At 40.5% G+C, this 22,294-nt stretch overlaps 1 protein-coding gene across 1 annotated transcript in view; it reads left to right on the top strand.

Annotated features, from left to right (window-relative positions):
- The first annotated feature begins 7,990 nt into the window (after positions 1-7,990).
- Positions 7,991-22,294, top strand: part of CPD (carboxypeptidase D) — a 65,247-nt gene continuing 50,943 nt past the window's right edge. Inside the window, exons 1-2 of the mRNA XM_045835870.1 lie at positions 7,991-8,801; positions 15,251-15,498. Of these exons, the coding sequence (XP_045691826.1) occupies positions 8,068-8,801; positions 15,251-15,498 (982 nt within the window). The 5' untranslated portion in view covers positions 7,991-8,067. The remainder of the gene's footprint in view (positions 8,802-15,250; positions 15,499-22,294) is intronic.

Below are 22,294 nucleotides of genomic sequence, written 5' to 3'. Positions count from 1 at the left end.
TTCTTGGGAATCAGACTCCACCCCCCCAGCCCCAATAATGAAGGTCGTGTCCTAAGCTAAGCCAACCAGCACACACTGTCTCCCTGGCCATAGTGTTTGGTTCGGGGGCACACACGTGATCTAAGTTGATCCAGTCTGAGTGAAACTCAGCAAAATTGACAAGACAAAAGCATCCTCTGTTTCTTGCTCAGTATGAATGAGAAAGTATGTGGTTTTGGGAGCTTCTGGCAGCCCTCTTGGGACCACAAGGGAAGTCAGAATAAATTCAACATTGTACAAAGCAGGGCCAAGGGACAAAAAGAAACCAGGTGCTTGGTGACCATTCAGCCACAGTATAAAGCTATGCCTGAATCCAGACTTCTTCTATGAGCCAATAAACTCCATTTATTATTCAAACTAGAATGAGTCAGGTTTTCTGATATGTACAACAGAAAGTATTTGATACCTGCTTTCCTCCCTCTCTGACTCATGGGAACAGAACTGCTGTCCATTTGGTGCTGGCTAATAGAGTCTTCGGGAAATACAGATCAAAATCACCATCATGGCCTCATGATGTGGCTGCAGCATATCTCTGCCCTAAAAACAGGTCTAACTAAAATTGAAAATTGAAAAAGATCTACCTAACCAAGAGCAAATTTTGAGAGATTTTGATAAACAACTTTAATTTCTTTTTGGTCTGGAAAGATAAAGACTCCAAGGAAAAAAGAGCAAACTCTGTAAAAACAATTAAAAAGTCAAATAAGCAACAACAAAAACATAAAGCAAGATGTATTCCACCTAACTCACAGAAGGAAGTACTATGGAGTTACAGCCTACCTGGCTGTCTTAAGGCAGGTTGTCTACAATCACACAGTCTGAGACAGGGATTCTGGATGAAAGATTTATTGAGGGAGTACCCTTAGGAGAAACCTAGAAGGGATGAAGAGAAGCAAGACAGGGGAAGAAGCTAGGCAAGGATGAAAGAACTCTTACCTCAGCCTGATTCTACAGCAAGCTCTGGAGCATGAATTGCTCCAAAGTTTGTCCCATCCAGAAGCAAGGGACCCTGCATCTGTGAGGAAGTAGGAGGAACCTGGTGATAACAGGGGGTGAGGGTGGGGGGGGCGGGCAGGGTGCTGGCGGTGTGTTTAACTTGGCAGGGATTTCTGGCAAAGCAGCTCCTGTTCGCTAGCGGAAATCTTCTGAGGACCAGTGCGGATGTAAGCAGCAGCTGGTGGAAGGGCGGGCTGGCCGGGTGAAGAGGATCTGGGGCGGAGAACCAATAGCACCCGCAGGAGCTCATGTGGTCAAAGTTTCTCTTGAAAGTTGCCTCAGTGCGTTCATTTTGAGACTTCATTCCACTGAAAAAAATTCTCTTCAGAAATTAAATCATTCTTTTTCTCTTGTTTTGCTGTTTCAGACACATCAGCAAATTTTTGAAAATTCTAATTAAACCACGCACAAACCTGTGGTGGCATTATTACACACAGACTGCAATTGACAACACACTTACCTTTCAAATCTCAAATTTGATTTCAAATAGTTGCTTTTGGGTTCTGAGGTGACTTTCATTCTCACTAGTGTTTCTTAGGGCTGCAAATTGCTGGGATTTGACTTTCTCATGCAGAGGTAATCTAGAGCACTTCTCTGGGTGAGTTAACAGCAAGGGCGGGGCGGCCCGGGCATGGAGCAAAATTGAAAGGGAGGGTTTAGCAGCGATGCAGTCTTTCCTCTCCCTTGTCTGTGTTCATCTTCTCAGGGACCTCCCAGCTCCACAGGAGGGCTTTTCAAAACTCAATTATTTGGACTTCAGCCACACTTATCATGTCCTCGGACAGCCTCCTCATCAAAAAAAAAAACCAAAAAACAAACAAATCCTTCTGACCCATGTCCCATTAGCTTTCAGGTCTAGATAACATGTTAGAGAACTGCTTGTTGGTGCCTATGAAGTGTCAGCAGCTGAAAACTATTATTACTTTCCATTTCTCTTTCACTCTTTGAAATGATTATTTCACACCTTTCTCTCTCTCCTCAAGCCTCCAACACCTGCTATAGCACCCTTACTCAGCTAGTGGCCTTACTTCCTATTTCATTGAGAAAATAAGGGCAATCAGTAGAGAACACTCACCAGCTCCCAACATCTCACCTACCCACTTACTGGCACCTGAGCCCGTACAGTCTGTCTTTCCCTTTGTGACCACAGATGCAATGTCTGTGCTCTGAAGACAGTCCTTCCTCTGGCGTAACGGATCCTGTCCCTTCTCAACTATTCGTGTTCAAGGGCATGGCTCCAGCAATTCCCCCCCTCTCTGACATCATAAAATTTTCCCTCTACTTGATTCCCATTAGTATATAAACAACCTGTAATTCCTCTCATCTTAAAATAAAACAAGTTCCTGAAAACTTTCTGGGTCTTCCATTCCCATCCAGCTTTGTCCCATTCTTCTATTCCCCTTTACAGTAGAAGTCCCCAAAAGAATTTTTTCACCAGCTCCACTTCACCTTCTAGCCTCTCCTGAATCCGCTCTACTTAGGTTTCCCTGCACCATTCCACGACACCTGCTCTTACAACGGCCATCGATAACCTCTGCATTGCTAATCCATGGTCAACTCAATTTAGTCCACATCACTGCCTCAAGTACTCTTTTCTCCATTTTTTCCTGTTCAATAATTCTTCTTATTAAAAACAATAAAAATAATGATGTCTGGACTTCTGGTCAAGATGGAGGTGTAGGTAAACATGGCTTGCCTCCTTGCACAACCACAGCAAAAATTACAACAAAACTACAAAACAAACATCACCCAAACTCATCAGAAAATTAAGCTGTATGGAAGTCTGACAACCATGGAATTAAAGAAATCATATTCATCCAGACATGTAGGAGGGGCGGAGACAAAGAGATGTGGAGACGCAGACACAGGGGGACGTGGAACAGATGGTCCTACACTCATGTGTGGTGGATAAAAACCAGGAGGGATATGTCAGGAGTGAAGGATGCTAGCCCCACACCAGACCACCCAGCACAGGGTTCCAGTGCCAGGAACATAAGTCCTCATATCTTCTGGCTGTGAAAACCAGTGGGTGTTAGGGCCATGGAAGAAACTGTGGGATTCTCAGGTGCCTCCTCTTAAAGGGCCCACAATAGACTTACAACGTACACAGACTCACTCCCTCTGGGCTCCAGCACCAGAGTGGCAGCTGGAAGGGCACCAGTGGCATACAGGGAGAAACTGAAGTGTCTGGCACCAGGATGAGTGCCAGGGGATGCTTCTCCCTGGACAAAACTCCAGAGGCCAGACAATGGCCATAGTCCCCTTTCCGAGCCCTTCCCCACAGAGAGCCACAAAGTGAAGACACCATATCAGAGAATCCATCCATTCATGTGGGTTTTCCCTCCTTGCCAATTACCTAAGGCTCTGCCCCATCTAACTTACAGGTGTGCTTTTCTATAATAGGTCACATTACTAAAACAGAGAGTCAAAGCAGCTCTACCTAATACATAGAAACAAACACATGGAGACTGCCAAAATGAGAAGACAAAGAAATATGGCCCAAATGAAAGAACAGAACAAAACTCCAGAGAAAGAACTAAACAAAATGGAAATAAGCAATCTATCAGATGCAGAGTTCAGAACACTGGTTGTTAGGATGCTCAAGGAGTTCATTGGGTACTTCAACATCATAAAAAAGATCCAGGCAGAAGTGAAGTTTACACTAAGTGAAATAAAGAAATATTTACAGGGAATCAACAGTGGAGTACATGAAGCTGAGAATCAAATCAATGATTTGGAACATAAGGAGAAAAAAAAACATTCAATCAGAACAGCAAGAAGGAAGAAGAATTCAAAATAATGAGGATAGGCTAAGGAGCCTCTGGGGTAACTTCAAACATATCCACATTCGACTCTTACAGGTACTGGAAGGAGAAGAGAAAGAGAAAGAACTTGAAAATTTATTTGAAAAAATAATGAAAGAAAACTTTCCTAATTTGGTAAAGGAAATAGACATACAAGTCCAGGAAGCATAGAGAGTCCCAAACAAGGTGGACCCAAAGAGGACCACACCAAGACACATCATAATTAAAATGCCAAAGGTTAATCATACAAGTAGTAAGAGAAAAGCAGATACTTACCTACAAAGGAGTTCCCATAAGACTGTCAGCTGATTTCTCCTAAGAAACTTTGCAGCTAGAAGGGATTGGCATGAAATATTCAAAGTGGTGAAAAGCAAGGACTATAACCTAGATTATTCTAACCAGTAGAGCTATCATTTAGAATTGAAGGGCAGATAAAGTGCTTCCCAGACAAGGTAAAGCTAAAGGAGTTCATCATCACCAAGCCATTATTATATGTTAAAAGGACTTATTTAAGAAAAAGAAAATCAAAACTATGAACATTAAAATGGCAATAAATTCACAATTGTCAACAAATGAATAGAAAAAACTAAGCAAACAAGCAGAACAGAAACAGATTCATAGATATGGAGATCATTTGGAGGGTTATCAGTTAGGAGGGTGAATGGGGAGAATGGGGAAAAGGTACAGGGAATAAGAAGTACAAATTGGTAGGTACAGAATAGATAGGGATATTAAGAACAATATAGAAAATAGAGTAGCCGAAGAACTTATATGCATGACCCATGGACATGAACTAAGGGGGGATTGCTAGGGGGAATAGGGAGTACCGGGTAGAGGGGGCAAAGGGGGAAAAATTGGGACAACTGTGGTAGCATAATCAATAAAATATATATTTTTAAAATAAGGATTTCTGAAAGCTTGTTATATGCCAAATAATTATTACATTAAAAAGTATACACCTATTATCGCATTTAATTCTCAGAAAAATGAAATAAGTTTCCCAATTTAAAACAGCTAAGAAAATGGTTCATTTAAGATTTGAATTCAGTTCTGACGCCAAAACTTATGATCTAATGGTTTTGGTGAAGTTTCCTCTGGATTCTCATCATAATCAGTTACTTTTTTTCTCGGTGTTCTAACAGCATTTTTTTTCCAGTTCACTACATAGAACCTATTATAGAGACTAAACACACAGACTCTGAAACCAGACCCCCTGGGTTTGAGTCCTGGATCTGTGGCTCACCAGCTGTGAGACCTCTAGCCTCTCAGTCTCTTTATCTCTGCAATGAGAATAACAATAGTACCTATGACAGAATTGTTGCAAAGATTAAACGCAGTGACCAGGACCAGCGTAAAGGGTTTAGCCCAGTGCCTGTTATAAGCACTGGCCCTACAGACATATTCTGTCCTCTCTGTGTTCTGTTTCACTAGACTCTGGCCTCCTGGGACAGAAGCATCCCTCATTCATCTACTAGTCTTCCTGCACTGAGCACAGTAGACCTTTCACTAGAGTGGGGGCTCCATAAACATTTGTCAAATCGAATGTGTGAGTCCATGGGTGTTTCCACCAGACTACGTGACATTTACAACTTCAGTTACCTAAGAGTCTTTGAAAGAAAGTGGCTACTGAAGTCAGGCGGGCCATCCAGCAGCTCTGCCCTGTTTTTAAAAATCCAAGTCATAACCACTCTGCTTCTGTGAACAGGAAGCCTTTCCCCATGTTCCCTCTTAGGAAGCCAAGGCTTTCCTTGGTGGGGAGGAAGAAAGGTCCACCTGTCACAGGGTTCAAGACTTTTCAGGGACAGCTGGAGGTATTTAGGTGGAGGTTCCGCTCTAGTGAGCAGTGACAAGGTCAGGAGCTGTGGGTTTCACTTCTAACCACAGGCATAGTGTACCCAATAAGGATGAAGGCTCCAGACCTGAAATAGGCTGCAAACATGCCACCTGAGGCCTGAGGATTCCTGGGAGGGTGCTGGCTCAAGTTACTTCGTATTATTTCACTGCCCTAATGCTCATTTACATCTCAAGCCTGCATCAGTAGGTGAGGCTCACGGAATGAGGAGGCAGGAAGAGGCTTCAAAGAGTGTGAAAATGGTGGAAAAGGAAGTATTTGATTAGAGGTTAACATGTCCCCTGAGGCTTCTTTGATTTGGATTGTTGCCGAAGTGTGTAGTGTAATGATTAAGCACTCCCAGGAGAGAGTGGTCTCTGTGCAGAGTGGGGGTTGTGTTTCTGATGAGTTGCAGCTGCTGTGTATGATGCAGACTAGACCAAACAGGGTGTGGAGAAGCAGCATGCACAGGACCAGAGTGACTGCTGAACACATCGTCTTCACCTGAGCCTGTGCTTTCGCCTGTCTTAAAAAACCTCACGAACACCTGTAAGTTGCTTAGGCTATAACTTGGAATCAGCCAAAATCCTATTTCTGTCACTAGGTCCTGTCCATTTTCCCTCATTAAAGGTCTTTCAAATCCACCTCCTTCTCTCTACCTCCACTGGTACTGCCCTCAAGGGTTCAGTGTCTTACAATGTCTTTTCAGATTATATCTTTCTTACAGTTTTCTCAGTCTTGAGTCTTAGGTCTTCCACTCCATTCTCCATACTGCTGTCAGAGAAATTTAGTTTCTAAACTGGCTTAAAATCCATCAGTGGATCTCCATGGTCTCCCAAGTGCTCCCCAGAGCACTGGCTTGTGAGTTTCTTTGGGTTCTGGTCCTGCTTCTCTGGCTTGTGTCCTATCAGGTCACAAGCTCCTTCACCTATGAGCTCCTTCACATCAGAAATTCTGATCTGCTTGCAGTTCCCAGAATGTGAAGTATTTGCTCTCAAGCCTTACAGCCTTCTGTGCTTGTTCTTCCTTCTGTCCAGAATTCCTTCCTCCCACCCTACCCCTCAACTTCCTCTCCTTCTTCCTTCCTCTTTCTCAGGTTGAATGAGGTTTCCCTTACCTGAGTCCCCATATCTCTATTGTAACACTTAGCACAAACTGTATCCAGTCTCCACCTGAAGGGAATCAATTGCTTACCAGCACCTAGCTCTGGCACACAGTAGTTACTCAATAAATATTTGATAAATGAATGAATTAACTCTTTACTAGTCATACTGGGTTCAATCATAGTTCAAGGATGGGGACTTGAAATGCCTGGCTCTGAAAGAAGGAAATAGAAGTTATTGCAATTATGTTGTTCAATGGGTAGAATTTCACACTTGATAAGAGGATTGTGAGGTTTTGTGTTTCTTCAAGCTAAAGTGACTGGAGCCTACTTTAAAGACCAGTTTAAAGGTCTCTTTAGAATATAAAACACTGTATTTGCCTGTTCTGACCAAACATTGAGTTCAAGAATTACATTCACCAAGTGTTTCCAGAAATGTCAAACCTGCTATTTTAAAAAATGTCATTGTAACGTTACATTTAAACAAACGAGTCGCTCAGGAAAGTTGTGAGAGGTGGGCAAGTGAACTATGAAATGAAAGCTGCCTACGGAGGACTGAGACCAGCACCCACAGGAACTAGTGGCAGTGAAATAATCTGGGGTGACACAAAAGAAATATAAAAATCAACACAAAGGGAGCCTACTACATATCAGATATCCGCTAAACAAAAAGGAGACACCTTCTTTCAACACGGAAACTAAAATTCGAATGAATTGCTTTGTGAGGTAATGAGCCTCTGCCACTCCAAGTGTCCCATTCTTTTCAATAGAGTGCATAGAGTTGGTCTCAAGCCAAGGCAGAACGACTCCGGTGAAGGCTGAAAGGTGGAAAGGGCTAAGGCATCCTAAGGCTTTTCCAGCGTACATTCTTTCGAATCTTTTGATTCTTTTGATTCTCGGTTTTAAGCGCTAAAGTGCAGCCGGGAAAAACTCCAACAAAGATGGTAAGGGAGCTAGTAAAAGCACTCAGAGAATGGGGTAAGCCATAAAGAACAGACAGAGCTAGTAGAGGACTAGCGGAGAAAATGCAAGCGAGAGAATGGGGAGGAGGGAAAGAGGAACCTGTTAGCGAAGGAATAGAGTGACCAAACTCTTCCCAGACTGGAGGAAGGCAGGACCAAAGGGAATCGGCTACTTTAAGGAAAGCCCCGCCCCCGACGTGACGCAACAGAAGGCCCTTCCACGATTGGCTGAGATCGGAGGGTTGCTAGGAGCTGAGGGGATCCGGCGGGCCCGGGCCGGCCGCCCGGAGCTTGAAGCTGCGGGAGTGAAGCCCAGCTTCGCCGCGCTGCTGGAAGATGGCGAGCGGCTGGGGCGCACGGCCGCCCGGGCAGCCGGGGCTCCTCCCGTCGCTGCTGTGCTTGCTGCTGCTGCTGCGGAGCCCAGGCCGGACAGCGCACATCAAAAAGGCGGAGGCGACGACGACTACGACGAGCGCGGGCGCCGAGGCGGACGAGGGCCGGTTCGACCGCTACTACCACGAAGAGGAGCTGGGCTCGGCTCTGCGGGAGGCGGCAGCCGCGGGGCCCCCTGGCCTGGCCCGCCTCTTCAGCATAGGCAGTTCGGTGGAGGGCCGGCCGCTGTGGGTGCTGCGCCTCACGGCCGGCCTGGGGCCGCCACCCCCTGACGGGGACGCGGGGCTCGACGCGGCGGGGCCGCTGCTGCCCGGTCGGCCGCAGGTGAAGCTCGTGGGCAACATGCACGGCGACGAGACTGTGTCACGCCAGGTGCTGGTCTACCTGGCCCGCGAGCTGGCGGCTGGCTACCGCCGCGGAGACCCGCGCTTCGTTCGCTTGCTGAACACCACCGACGTGTACGTGCTGCCCAGCCTCAACCCGGATGGCTTTGAGCGCGCCCGCGAGGGCGCCTGCGGCTTCGGCGACAGTGGACCTCCCGGGTCCAGCGGCCGCGACAACAGCCGCGGCCGCGACCTCAACCGCAGCTTCCCGGACCAGTTCAGCACAGGCGAGCCCCCGGCTCTGGACGACGTGCCCGAGGTGCGCGCCCTTATCGACTGGATCCGCAGAAACAAGTGAGTGCCTTCCTTCCTCCCCCCACAATCCACCGGAGCCACCAGCGCAAAGGCAGGCCCCCGCGCTCAGTGGGCGCTCCAACAGTGCTTGCAGGCCTTAGGGACCGGAGCCCAGGCCGCTTAGCCTCTTGTTCCGCTAATTGTCCGAGAAGCTCTGCCTAGGGGCTGTCATTGGATCAGCCTCAGCGGATGCGAAGAGAGCAGTTTGGCTGGAGGGAAGATTTCTTTCTGGCATTCTGGTTCCTGTTTTCACAGGACCACAGGAGCTGAGTGATGGAAGAGACCTTAAGGATAACCTAGATCAGCTCACTCATTTTATAGATCAGTTGTCAATATTGTGATTATCTTATTACTCTGAGTGAAACCCCTTCAGGGGCCACAGCCTACTGAGATAGACACCATTAATATTGCTGTTTTCCATATGGGGAAATTGAGGGTCAGATTGGTTAAATAATTTACATAGTACGGAGTGTAGCTGGGACTTAGACGCAGGCAGATTGTTAGTGCTCTCAGCAGCCATATAGGGAGACCGTACTCCCAAATTGATAAAGGACACTCAGCTCTTCCTCTTGGTTATTTGACAGAAACTGGTTTTCTTCCAGTCTTTACTACCTCTGACCCAGCTAAGGACCATATGCATATGGCTGGAGAACTTGCACAGATCTGGAACCTTCATCTGTGAACAGCTTCATTTTAAACTCTCTGAAGGGTTTCTGATGTCATTTGTGCACTTTATTGTCACACTTAATACACACCTTAAGTGCTATTAAGCACTATATAGGTTTTGAAAATCAAAAGTATTAGGACCTCAAGAAATTGGTGTATAACAAAGGAATATTATAAATACATATGGTGTGTGTTTATGTACCCAGTAAAACTTTATAGGAATTGTTTCTACAGCAAAATGTGTGTGGGCAGCAATAATATGGATCATCTCTGTGGAACAGGTAGAACTTTCACTTAGTCTTGAGAGATGGATAGGATTTTTAGCAAAACAGAGGCAAGGAATAAAGGAAGAGGGAACTTAACTCTGGATGGAATAGTGCCTGAAGTGAGTATGCACCTCTTCCCTTTTTCAAGGTTCAGTTTGCTAGGATGACCCCCCTCCTTTTTTTTTTTTTTTTTTTGCCTTCATAAGGCTAGTTAATCTTTCCATCTTGATTTGAAGATTTTGGAGTGACAGATAAGATAAAAGTAATAATGAGCAAAGAAGTGTCTCTGGGAGTTGGAGTCATCTACAAGATTTCAGTGTATATAACACCTAGAAAATTTGTGGGCATTGTGACAATTCTAGATTCTTTTTCTCTTCTGCCTTTCACTTTACTCCTTTTGAAATCCCTTGTAGATATTTAATTTCTTGTATGCTTTCAGAAAAAAAATTTTTTAGAGATAACCATGTCATGACTTCTGAACATTTGCATAAGAAATGCAACTTTAATGTACATTTTATTGCCAGAAGCTGTGATGGCCAGGGCTTTTCTGAGATGGTATATCAAATACACTGTTTGCAGTGCTTGAAAGACATCTTTAAAATACCCTGTCACAACCCTTGCAGTGATGTAAATTCTATGACTAGATTTTTCTCTTCACCGTTAGTTCTGCTGTAACCAAAAATGAAAATGAGCTTTGTCTTGGTGCATTCACCTTGAGGCTATACTGAAAGCTTTTTTTTTTTTTTTAATTTTTTTTGAAAGCTTTAAACTTTAAAATTTGGAATCCAAAATTCACACTCTGGTTAACTGTTCTATAATGCCAGTATTTAATGATTGTAAGTTATGGTCTGGGTCAGTTAGCTCAATGATGTGAGCTTGTGAAGATGTTAAAAGCTCATCTGTCTCAATTGGTATTGCACAGAAAGTCATTTTGCTTTGTGGGTATGGACTACGCCAATCATACATTTTTCAAACATGTAACTAATTAGAAGAGAAAGTAGGCAACTATACAGGGTCTGGCACAAGTAACACCTGCTTGAGTGTGGTTGGTAGGGTAATAATATGGATGTAATCATTTATCATTTTAATTTGAACATTTCATCTAAAGTGTCATATGGTATGCTTGAGTGCCAAATTGTTATGTTACAGAATTACATGCTTATGATTTTGTAATAAAAAAGGGGCCTTGTTTGTGCTGGATCCTGTCTATAGGAAGAAAAAGTATATCTATACACCCGGTCTTCAAAAATTAACTCAAGCCCTGGCTAGGTGGCTCAGTTAGTTGGAGTGTCATCCCATACACCAAAAAGTTGTGGGTTCAATTCCCAGTCAGGGCACATGCCTGGGTTGTGGGTTTTATCCCCCAGTGGGGCATGGGCATAATGGGGAGGCAGCCTATCAATGTTTCTCTCTCACATGGATGCTTTTCTCTCTTTCTCCCTTCCTTTCTCTCTAAAATCAACAAAACATATCCTCAGGCGAGGATTACAAAAATTAACTTAAATAATGATTAATAGCAAAGGATACAGATATGTGAATGCAATTAACATATGCACATACAATTTGAGATGGATCCTTAACTGTAGAGTCAGCTTTATATGGTCAGGACATTTGAAACCCAAAACATTAGTTTGTATGGGGACATTACCTTTTGCAGTGTATTTTGTGAAATCATTTGAATAATTTCTTGGTATCCTATTCACTTAGCTATAGAAGAAATAGATTTTTGTTACTATTTTAAAAATGTAAAATTTTAAGACTTAATTCTTCCTTCTTAGAAAAGTGAAGTTTATTTTTTTTGTCTCATTTTAAACATCATCCAGTGAATGTTTTTGTACTCCTGATAATTGAGACATATACTCAGGAAAATATTCAAGATTTTAACTCCATTGTTAAAGACTTTATAATTTACTTGACTCCCACATTTTTGTCACACTATATTTCTTTGATTAAAGATATATGCTTAGATTTTAATAGATTAGCCTGTAAATTATTTTTGGTATCTTTGTGAAAAGCATTATCATATTGTGGAAGGTGAGTACAGATTACTTTTGGAGGCTTATGTGTATATCTACAGTTTCCTGAATCTTTAGAATTTAGTTTATTAGACATCAAGTTGTCTTAATTTTTAAAAGTTATTTATAGGGTTATCTGTAGAGTATAATAGAGTTAACTTAGCAATTTATATTTAGTATCTGTAGACTTGTGTTATAATATTTATAATATACTTAGCAGCTACTTTAAATCTTATGCAAATAATGAAAATTGAGCCCTGGCTGGTGTAGCTCAGTGGACTGAGTGCAAGCTGTGAACCAAATGATGGCTGGTTCGATTCCCAGTCAGAACACATGCCTGAGTTGTGGGCCAGATCCCCAGTAGGGGGCACGTTAGAGGCAACCACACATTCATGCTTCTCGCCCTCTCTTTCTCCTTCCGTTCCCCTCGCTCTAAAAATAAATAAATAAATTGTTTTTTAAAAAGAATGAAAGGTGATGCTAAAGCCAAGTATGGGAAACCCTTAAGAGAATTGATTTGAATGGAAACCATGAAACACCTTTTAAATAAAATTGGATTGATATGCAAAGTTGGTTTGACAAAGAATGGTATTGGTACTTTTATTTTTTATTTTTTTAATAATTTTTTAAAAGATTTTATTTATTTTCAGAGAGGTAGGGGAGGGAGAGAGAGAGAGAAACATCAATGTGCGGTTGCTGGGGGTCATGGCCTGCAACCCAGGCATGTACCCTGACTGGGAATCGAACCTGCAACACTTTGGTTCGCTGCCTGTGCTCAATCCACTGAGCTACGCCAGCCAGGGCTGGTACTTTTATTTCTTTATTTTTAAAGATTTTATTTATTTTTTCACAGAGGGGAAGGGAGGGAGAAAGAGAGGGGGAGAAACATCATTGTATGGTTGCCTCTAATGTGCCCACTGCTGGGGACCTGGCCTGCAACCCAGGCATGTGCCCTGATTGGGAATCAAACCAGCGACCCTGTAGTTTACAGGCCAGAGCTCAATCCACTGAGCCACACCAGCTGGGAGTGCCCTTGGTACTTTTAAGACTGTGTAAGTAGATAAGGAAAATCTAATAATTGAATTTTATCACTTTGGTACATTGCAAGTGTTCCATTGTTCTCAAAGTACCATGTTTAGTTAGGCCATTTTAATAATATTTCTAAGAATTGTTGCAAAAATTTTGGAACAAAATAAAAAACAGCATTTAGTAGAGAATCTTGGAATTTCACGTTTTAATTGAAAATACATGGTTAAAGTAACATGTTTCAGTTATGTAGCACATTTAGTTATTTTGTTTCACTACAATATGAATGCCTTGAGGGCATTTTTGTGTCTTGTTTCTTCACTGAGGTACTTACTGCAGTATGTAGACTGTTTGGTACACAGTTGACACTCAAGAAAATTTGTTACTGAATGGATTCCTGAACTGGGCCCCTTCTTGTAACTTTCCCAAAGTCAGTGGGGGGAAAGTATTTAAATTATCTTAGGCATGCAGACCAAAAAGTAAATTATTAATACCTTAAGCTATGGGGAAGGGATGAGTAAGGTGCAGTTAGAATGCTAGAATATGTATTAGGGGTTTTTTTGTGGGTTTTTTTTTAGACTTTATTTATTTTTAGAGAGGGAAGGGAGGGAGAAGGAGAGGGGGGTGGAGAGAGAGAGAGAAACATCAATGTGCGGTTGCTGGGGGCCATGGCCTGCAACCTAGTTATGTACCCTGACTGGGAATCGAACCTGCGATGCCTGGTTCACAGCCCGTGCTCAATCCACTGAGCTACGCCAGCCAGGGCAGAATATGTATTAGTTTTTGTTTCTGTATCATCATGTCACCCAAGGGCTGGCAGTGGACCTGGGGAGTAGAATGATAGTCTGTGATTCCCTGTGCAAGACGCTGGGTCTCTCCAAAGAATGAACATTTGTTGAGCAGGTGCAATAAAGCAGTCATTTTGCTGGGGATGTTTCACAGGTGTTATTATTTTTTTTTAATTCTCATAACAACCATGGGAAGCAGGTAACATTAATCCCCATTTTACGGATAAGAGGGAAACTGGGGTTCAACTAATGTAAAGGTAGTAACTTCTCCTTATCATGTTTTTAGTGAACCAGGTCTGGGGGACTGAACGTTCTTAACTCACATTTGGCTGGCTCCGTAGCCTGTGCTATTGCCACTATACCAAACGGCATTCTCCTGTGGTGTCTGGCAGAGTGCTAATTACAATCGTATTAGTTTTTAATTAGTGTCTTTTCATAGTCTATTTTAGTATTTAATCACTGTCTTTAATGGCTAAACTCTAGCTGCTGATGAGCAGATTCTCTGTAATTTTCACTGTTTGATCTTCTCTGGGACATTCCATAGGTTTAATCTTCTTTTAAGCCTATAGAAATAAATGTTATATATATCAGCCTCCTTTAGAATTTCTGTAGGTCAGTTCATTTCAACCACAAAGAGGCAGAAGCAAGAAAATCCAATTTCAAGTACAAAGAGAAAAGTGTTTAATCTCTACTCATAGTGCTGGCTTGAACTGTTATTACATGAGGAAGAGATGGACACGTAGGATTTAAGCCTGTTTTGGCCTTTGCCTTTCACCATAAAAGAAGTATTTCTGTATCTATAAATTTGACCAGATTGTAAATGGGTTCACTTAAAAGTAGAAACATAAAAAAGTAAGAGTGTTTCTTCTATAGGAGCAGTCTTATCTCCCTGTCAGTTTATTTTCTAATGGCCCAATCAGGAACCTTGGGCCTAGAAAAAGCTGCTTTTATAGTGATGCAATGGAGGCCTAGTCTTTCATGTGCTGTATTGTTTTTCTCTGAAAGCGGTTCAGTGTATCACGTTCTACACCCCCTCCCCCGCGCCCACCAGTCTTCTCAACTGTGGCTTCTCTCTTGAAAATGTGAGTGTAGTGTATTGTGAACCTGGAGCAAGACAAAACAGCCTGTTTTAGGCTCCACATCTTAAAAGTTCTCTTTGAACAGTGATATAAAAAGCATGAAAGTTATTAACCTAACTAATTGATATATTCAGCAAATATATATTTATACAAGCCATACTTTCTATGAAATTAACATATTATGAACTACAAGTTTTAGGATGAACTATATGATATTGTCATTTTTGTAGGTCAACAAATGATCATCTATTGGCAAACTCATTATTTGACCTAATACATGAATATGGAATTCACTGAATAAGACGTCTCCTGAAAACATTAATTTGTACTGTGTTATCTGGCTACTTTTTTAGTAATGGAAAAATTCTTTAAAGTTATTTGAGGTTAATTCGAGTTGTTAAAAACTGTTTGAAATTTGTTAAATCAACAGTGCTTGCTTTCCATTTTCTTTTTTTTGTTGTTGTCAGTCTATTTATAACAGCTGTTAGCATTGTCTCCTAGGTGTCAAGAGTGATACTGGGTTTATTTATGAAAGATGTAAAATTTTTAAATACATGGTGTTTTCTGTGCCTTTTTAAAATAATACGTGATTTGGTTGTATTTTCAAAGGTTTGTGCTTTCTGGAAATCTGCATGGTGGCTCAGTGGTAGCAAGCTATCCTTTTGATGATTCTCCAGAACATAAGGCCACTGGAATCTATAGCAGAACCTCAGATGATGAAGTATTTAAATACCTGGCAAAAGCCTACGCTTCAAACCACCCCATTATGAAAACTGGGGCGCCTCATTGCCCCGGAGATGAAGATGAGACTTTCAAAGATGGGATCACAAATGGTGCACATTGGTATGATGTAGAAGGTATGTAAAGCACTGAATTTGCTATGTTTTCCCCATTGTGCATTTAGCTTCCTTATGTGTACTCTTGAGTGGAAAAGAGGGAACTTTGAAGAATTCTAATTTTTAAATCTATTTTATTTTGAAATTTTCAAACCCATGGTAAAATTGAAAGAAAACTACATGAACACCTATATACCCTCATTTAAATTCACCAGTTATTACCCCAGATATTTCAGTGTGCTCTCCCTCCCCGCTTTTCTTTTGTCAAGCAATCCAAAAGTAGATTGCAGATTTCATGGCACTGCACCTTTAGGTACCTCAGCATGTATTTCCTAAGTACAGGGACATTCTCTTGTGTAACCATATACCATTGCTACAACTGAGAAATCAACAGTAATTCAGTATGTCATCCCACATGGTGTCCGTAACTCAAATTTCATCTGTTATCCCCAAAATATTCTTATTTGTTAGCTCTTTTCCTGCAGATCAGATCCAGTCAGGGTTCAAAAACTGCATTTGGCTCTTATGGGTTTTTTTGTTTTTGTTTTTTGCTTGTTTTTTTAGTTTCCCCAATCTAGAACAATCATCATCAACACCGTCTCTTATTAATGATGGTGAACGCTTAAAGGGTTCAGGCTAGTCGTCCTCTGGAGCATCCTGTACGCTAGGTGTCACATTCTTCATGGTAAGATTCAGGTCAGACTTTCCAGTGAGGCCAATATATGGATCACATCACATCAGGGGCCACATCAAGTTAGGCTGCCGGTGGCCACGCTGGACAGCTTGCTTAATGGTGATGACCACCAGTCTTCATTTTATGTACAGGCACATTTTCCTTTTGTGTTCTAACCTGTGGTGAGGTCATGGAATGCTGTATTTTTTAAAGTTGTGGTAGCAGCTATGTGTGTGTTTTTTTAGAAGCATATATAGATATGTCAATTATAAAATTTGCTATTTTTACCATTTTTAAATGTAGAATTGAGTAGCATTAATTTATCCATACTGTTGTGCAACTGTGTCACTACTGTTTATAAAACTTCTTCATCACCTCAGATAGAAACTCTATAATCATTAAGTATTAAGTCCCTATTCCTTTTTCCTTCCCAGCTGCTGGTGATTTTTTTTTTGTTCAGTTTACAGTTGACATAAAATATTGTATTAGGTTCAGGTGTACAATATATTATAGACCTTTATATACTGGTAACTTCTAATCTTTCTATTTCTATGAATTTGCCTATTCTAGGTATTTTGTATAACTGGAATCATATAATATTTGTTCTGAATCTGGCTTATTTTACTTAGTAGAATGTTTTCAAGATTCATTCATTTTGTAGCATGTAGCAGAACTTCATTCCTTTAAAAAAATTTTTTTTTAATTCCCACCCAAGAACATGCTTATTGGTTTTAGAGAGGGGGGAATAAACCATGGATATGAGAGAGAAACATATCAGTTGCCTCTGGTACATGTCCTGACTGGGGACCGAACCTGCAACTCAGGCATGTGCCCTCACAGGGGATCAAACCAATGACCTTTACATTTACAGGACAATGTTCCAACCAACTGAGCCATACTGGCCAGGAGACAACTTCATTCCTTTTTACGATTGAGAAATATTCTGGTGTGTGTGTGTGTGTGTGTGTGTGTGTGTGTGTGTGTGTGTGTATACTATATTTCCTTTATCCATCTGTTGATAAGCGTAGGGTTGTTTCTACCTTTGGCTACTGTGAATAATGCTGCTATGAATGTTGGTGAACAAGTATCTGTCTGAATCCTTATTTTTAAACCTTTTGGGTATATGCATATACTCAGGAGTTAAATTGTTGGGTCATATGGTAATTCTATGTTTAGCTTTTAAGGAACAGCCAAATTGTTCACCACATTGGCTGTACTGTTTTATATTCCCACTAACAATACACAAGGCTTCCAATTTCTCGTGGAATGCAATATTTAAAAGAATTGTTAAAGTAAACTTGAATTGTTTACCTTTTCTTTTAAATGTTATAAAAGCAGTTGTTGATTTTAAACTTTTGGTATCCTTTGAATAATAACTTTTTTGTTTTTATATACAGGCTTAGACTGTTTAATTAAGAGTAACCAGAAGGAAGAAGTCAACCTATGGAAATGTCACCAGTATAAACCTTTTATCTTCTTAGAATCTGCCCATGTTGAAATATAGGTCTTCCTTTTGTTTTTATTGTCAATCACATTATAAAATATCTTATGATATTTCTGTTAACATGCCTTCACTTAAGCTTTTGAATTACTCTTTGACTTTATGTGTCAAGATGTGTGTACCCAGATTGGGCCCTAAGTGTGAGGACTCCATATTTCATAGAGTTTTCTGATTCCCTTACAGCACAGGTGGCAAACACAAGGTCTGTGGGCTGAATCCAGCCCTCCACCTTGTTTTAGCTGGACCACCACCTTGTTTTGACCCCGTGGCAGCGCCGAGCTCCTTACCCCTAGTTAAGGAGTAGTTACATTTATACAGTCCTAAAACTACATTAGGTCCTTGAAGGCAACTGTGAGGCTGATGTGGCCCCCGGTGAAAATGAGTTTGACACCCTGCCTTAGAGTTTCTACCAATGTTTCTTATACAGTATGGGGCAAAAGTAAGTTTACGGTTGTTTGTGTGGAAAATGATACAATAATTAGTAAATAATAACACAAGAATAATCTCTTTCATGTATTCACAACTGTAAACCTACTTTTGCCCCACCCTGTATATAACAAATATCCACCCACAAAGCAGTTTGAAATGTTTAGAAAAAAACCTTCTGCCCATAACATTTAGAGGTAATTTGAAAACCATTTAAATTTTTTGTAGATGAAGGACGTACTTTAATATTTAATTCCATTTCAGTTTTCAGCAAATATATTTAATAAAACCTGGCTTCATGCAGTAGTAGTTTTGTAATATAGTGAAGTTGCTCCATTATTTGAGATATTATTTAAAATAATGGGTGAAAAATAATTTAGTTTTACTTTTTGGAGAAAGTTATAAAAGGTTAAGAAGTAATTTCTATTAACAATTGATTTATGGGAGATACATCTATGTTATACTATTTAAAAAATAAGTGTTTTGCCTTCACAGTAAGATTATTTAGTTAAACCAGCTAACAGATTTTTCTGATTCCTCAAACATCTGACAAAGGTTAACTTTGTTGCTGCTGTCGTAATTGTTTTTATGGGCACCAACATCTCTCGTGTTTTAGCTAAATGGTCAGATGTATTTTATGTTTTATTATTTCTACAATAGCTAGCTTTTATCTCTTTCTGTCTCAGCAGTATTGAACAGTTTCAGTATTTTCAAAAGGCAAGTTCATTGTTTACCTTATGTGGGACTGCATGAGTAAGATGTAAGATGTTATGAAACCTTGTGACTAGGCATGTATTCAGACACTGATGTCTTGTAGTAATTTTACTGATGCTTTATGTGATGTATTTAGAAATTCTAGCTCAAAGAAGTATGACTTTCAGAGCTGAAAGTGAATATATTAACCTAGTCCAACCCTTTTGAATTACAGCAAACCAAGGCCTGAGAGAAGAAATATTTTGTAAATAACTTGTATAATGTTCACTTAGCAAATATTTGCTGAGTATCTGCCACATCCCATACTCTGTATTAGGTGATAGGGTTACATTGGGAGCAAAACAGAAACAGTTGCGGCTCTCGAGGATCAGAGTGGCAGAAGTGTCGATGTGAAGTCATCTGGCCGCACCGTGTTCACTTTCATGGCCAGGGCTGGCGCAGCATATCTAGATGCTCATGTGGGTCAGCTTTGCTACTCCCAACATGTCTCTCAAACCTGCAGGCTCCACCTAAGGCGTGAGTATCCTAGTCAGGCCTGTGAGTAGTTGTGCTCTGCTGACTGACGTGTGTTATTGTGGGAGACTAAGCTGAACTTACTTGTGGAGTAGGCCTCTACTTTTTTTTTTTTAACCACAGTGTGCTGATTTACATGCCTTTTGTCTAACACTCTTCATTGTTTTTTTTTCCCTTCACGGAAGACATTTTAAAAATCATCTGATGGTTGAGTATGTTTATTCCAAAGCATATTTAATGAAATTGAATTTTAGTTTATGGCAACTTTTAAGAACAGTCCTCTTTCAACTTATAAAATTTTTAAAAGGGCAAGTAATCCCACTTTATTTTCCTGCAGACAGGACTCTGGAAGGCAGTGTAGTGTAGTGGCGAAGACCACTTTGGAATCCTGCAGCCTTGGGTTTGAATCCCAGCTCTGCCACTGGCTAGCTGTGTTTGTGTGTGAAGATAGGCATGTCTGCCACGTAGGATCAGGAGATCCAAGTGAGAGTGAACGTGAAGCACTTACATACACTCTGGTAGAATTTAAACTTCATGAAAGCAGGGATTTAGTTTTATTCATTTTTCTATTTTAGCACATAGAACCATTCCTGGTATATAGAAGATGAATAATAGTCTTTTTTGAATTTTTAAATCAGTTTTGTCATCTGATAAATGAATAATAGTTATTTAAAATCTTAGATAGATGATCTTTAGACTAGATAATCTTTGAAAACTGGTTAAAAATATTCCTCCCAATTTTGCTCCTACTCTGAGAGAATGAGCTTATCTTACTGGTAGATCCTAGATCAGTAGTTTTCAAACTTTTTTTGTTGTAACCTACAATGCAAAATACCTTTCAGTTATTTATGTACCTTTCATATATGTGTGTACATAAAACTGAAACATTTTCATGAAACAATACTTAACCTTTGCAATGCATTCTGGTATTGTTGTATCTAATCTCTACTATTTCATTAAACAGAAAAACTTGTCTCAACCCACTAATCTATTTCACAACTCATTAATGGGCCATGACCTGCAGTTTAATGAGAACACTGTTTTTGGTCACTCCATGATAAAATTGATTTATTTTCAAATTCTAAGTAGGAACAAAATACAAGTTGCATATGATAATACTTTTTTAAAGGCTTTTTCTTTTGTCCTGTCTTATTTATAATTAGTCATTTCCAGTAAAGACTGAGCCCCAGATAGTTATCTCAGATGACCTACTTTTAGATTGCCTTTCTTATCATATGAATGAGTATTGACATAGGAAATTGGTCTGAAATACAGTTGTCAGGCATACGTGTTGCACTTTCTGCACTCTGTGATTAGTTAGCTACCATAAGGCTTACTTACATCTTTAAAAAACACTACTAACTTGGGGCTGAGTCTTTACAAACTGATAATTATGAAATTTTTTCTTTTCTGGAAGAAAAAGAAAATATTCTGTGGATTTATCAAAGTTTCTTCCCTCTCCTTTTATACTGTGGGCAGAGAGCTATGAAATGTGACCAGATGGCTTAGTTTATGTGAGTATAAACTCCTGTGATCATGTGGGCAACGGTTATCTGCATGAAGCGGAGGGCAGACTGAGTAGCAGTGCTCTAAATACTGAGGGATATTTGGCTTGAAGTAGATTGCTGATGGGAAAGGAAGAGCATGGGGAAAATAATTACCAAACTCTTTTGAACAGCATAACAGGTTAGATTTGGTCAAAAAAGATTGAAAAGCTTAAGGGGCATTTTTTTTTGGTGTCATTAAACAGGTTGTTATGGATTAATCCAGATGACACCAGGAAATTGGAATCTCTTTAAAACAAAACAAAATAGGAAACAAAGAAATGGCATAGAACTGAAAAAAAAAATACAGTATCTGATATTAAGAAATAGACAAACTGTATACAGCACAAGGAATAAAGTCAACAATATACAAACTCTACATAGTGATGGATAGTTACTAGACGTGTGGAAATCATAAAGTATATAAATGACAACTCACTGTGTTGTACAACTGAAACTAATACATTGTATGTCATTATACTTTAATAAAAAATTTTAAAAAGAAATAGACAAACTCATAAACAGAGTGAGAGATTTAAAACATGTCCCCTCTTGGCAGTTGTAAGATTATGAAGACACTGTATTTAAATAACAAACAAACCAATCTGACTGCCTCATTTCTAATTTTTCTACGGAGTCTGTATACTAACCTGAAGCACAAATGATAAGTAACTTCTGAAAGATGTGTTTGGTTCTATTGGTGCTTGTGTTACTTTGTTTTTAAAGTAATATATTGAAAACTAAGTAGCAAACACAAAAAGTTAAAATAGAGCCTTCTATGTAATGCTTGCTTGTTTCGCATTTCAACAGGATCAAATCTAAACTTCTCTAGCATGACGCTAAGAGTCCCACAGTCTGACTCTAGCAGATATTTCCACTCTTCTCTCCTGCTCCGTCCCTGCCACTGAACTTTGTCCTTCCCCCAGAATGTGAAACCTCACGTCTGGCTGCTCTCTGTCTGGAAAGGTTTCCTCCCATTCACCTGTAGCCTCCTCTGAAATCTCGCCTGTAGTAACTGTCACTCTCCTGCCTTCCTAGATCTTTTTGTTTATACCTTCAGTATAATACTTATCCAATTACATTGTTAATAGTTTTTTTAAAAGATGTTATTTATTTTTAGAGAGAACGGTAGGGAGGGAAGACGAGACAGAGAGAGAAATATCAGTGTGAGAGAAACATTGATTGGTTGCCTCTTGCATATGCCCTAGCCAGGGACTGAACCTGCGACCCAGGCATGTGCCCCGACCAGGAATCAATTGGTTGACCTTTCAACCTTTCTCTTTGTGAGATGATGCCCAACCCACTGAGCCATGCTAGTCAGGGCACATTCTTGATAGTCTCTTTTTGTGTCTCCTGCTGGAGTGTGAATTCTTTGGTAATAAAAACTGTGTTTTCATTTTGGTGCTACCCATATACAAAGTGTATTGGCAGGGAAAGAATCCTAGA

This window comes from Phyllostomus hastatus, unplaced genomic scaffold (assembly GCF_019186645.2).
Source record: "Phyllostomus hastatus isolate PE091 unplaced genomic scaffold, TTU_PhHast_1.1 phas_contig_210, whole genome shotgun sequence".
NCBI classification, from domain to species: Eukaryota; Metazoa; Chordata; class Mammalia; order Chiroptera; family Phyllostomidae; genus Phyllostomus; species Phyllostomus hastatus.
This window is presented reverse-complemented; position numbering and strand designations above follow the sequence as displayed.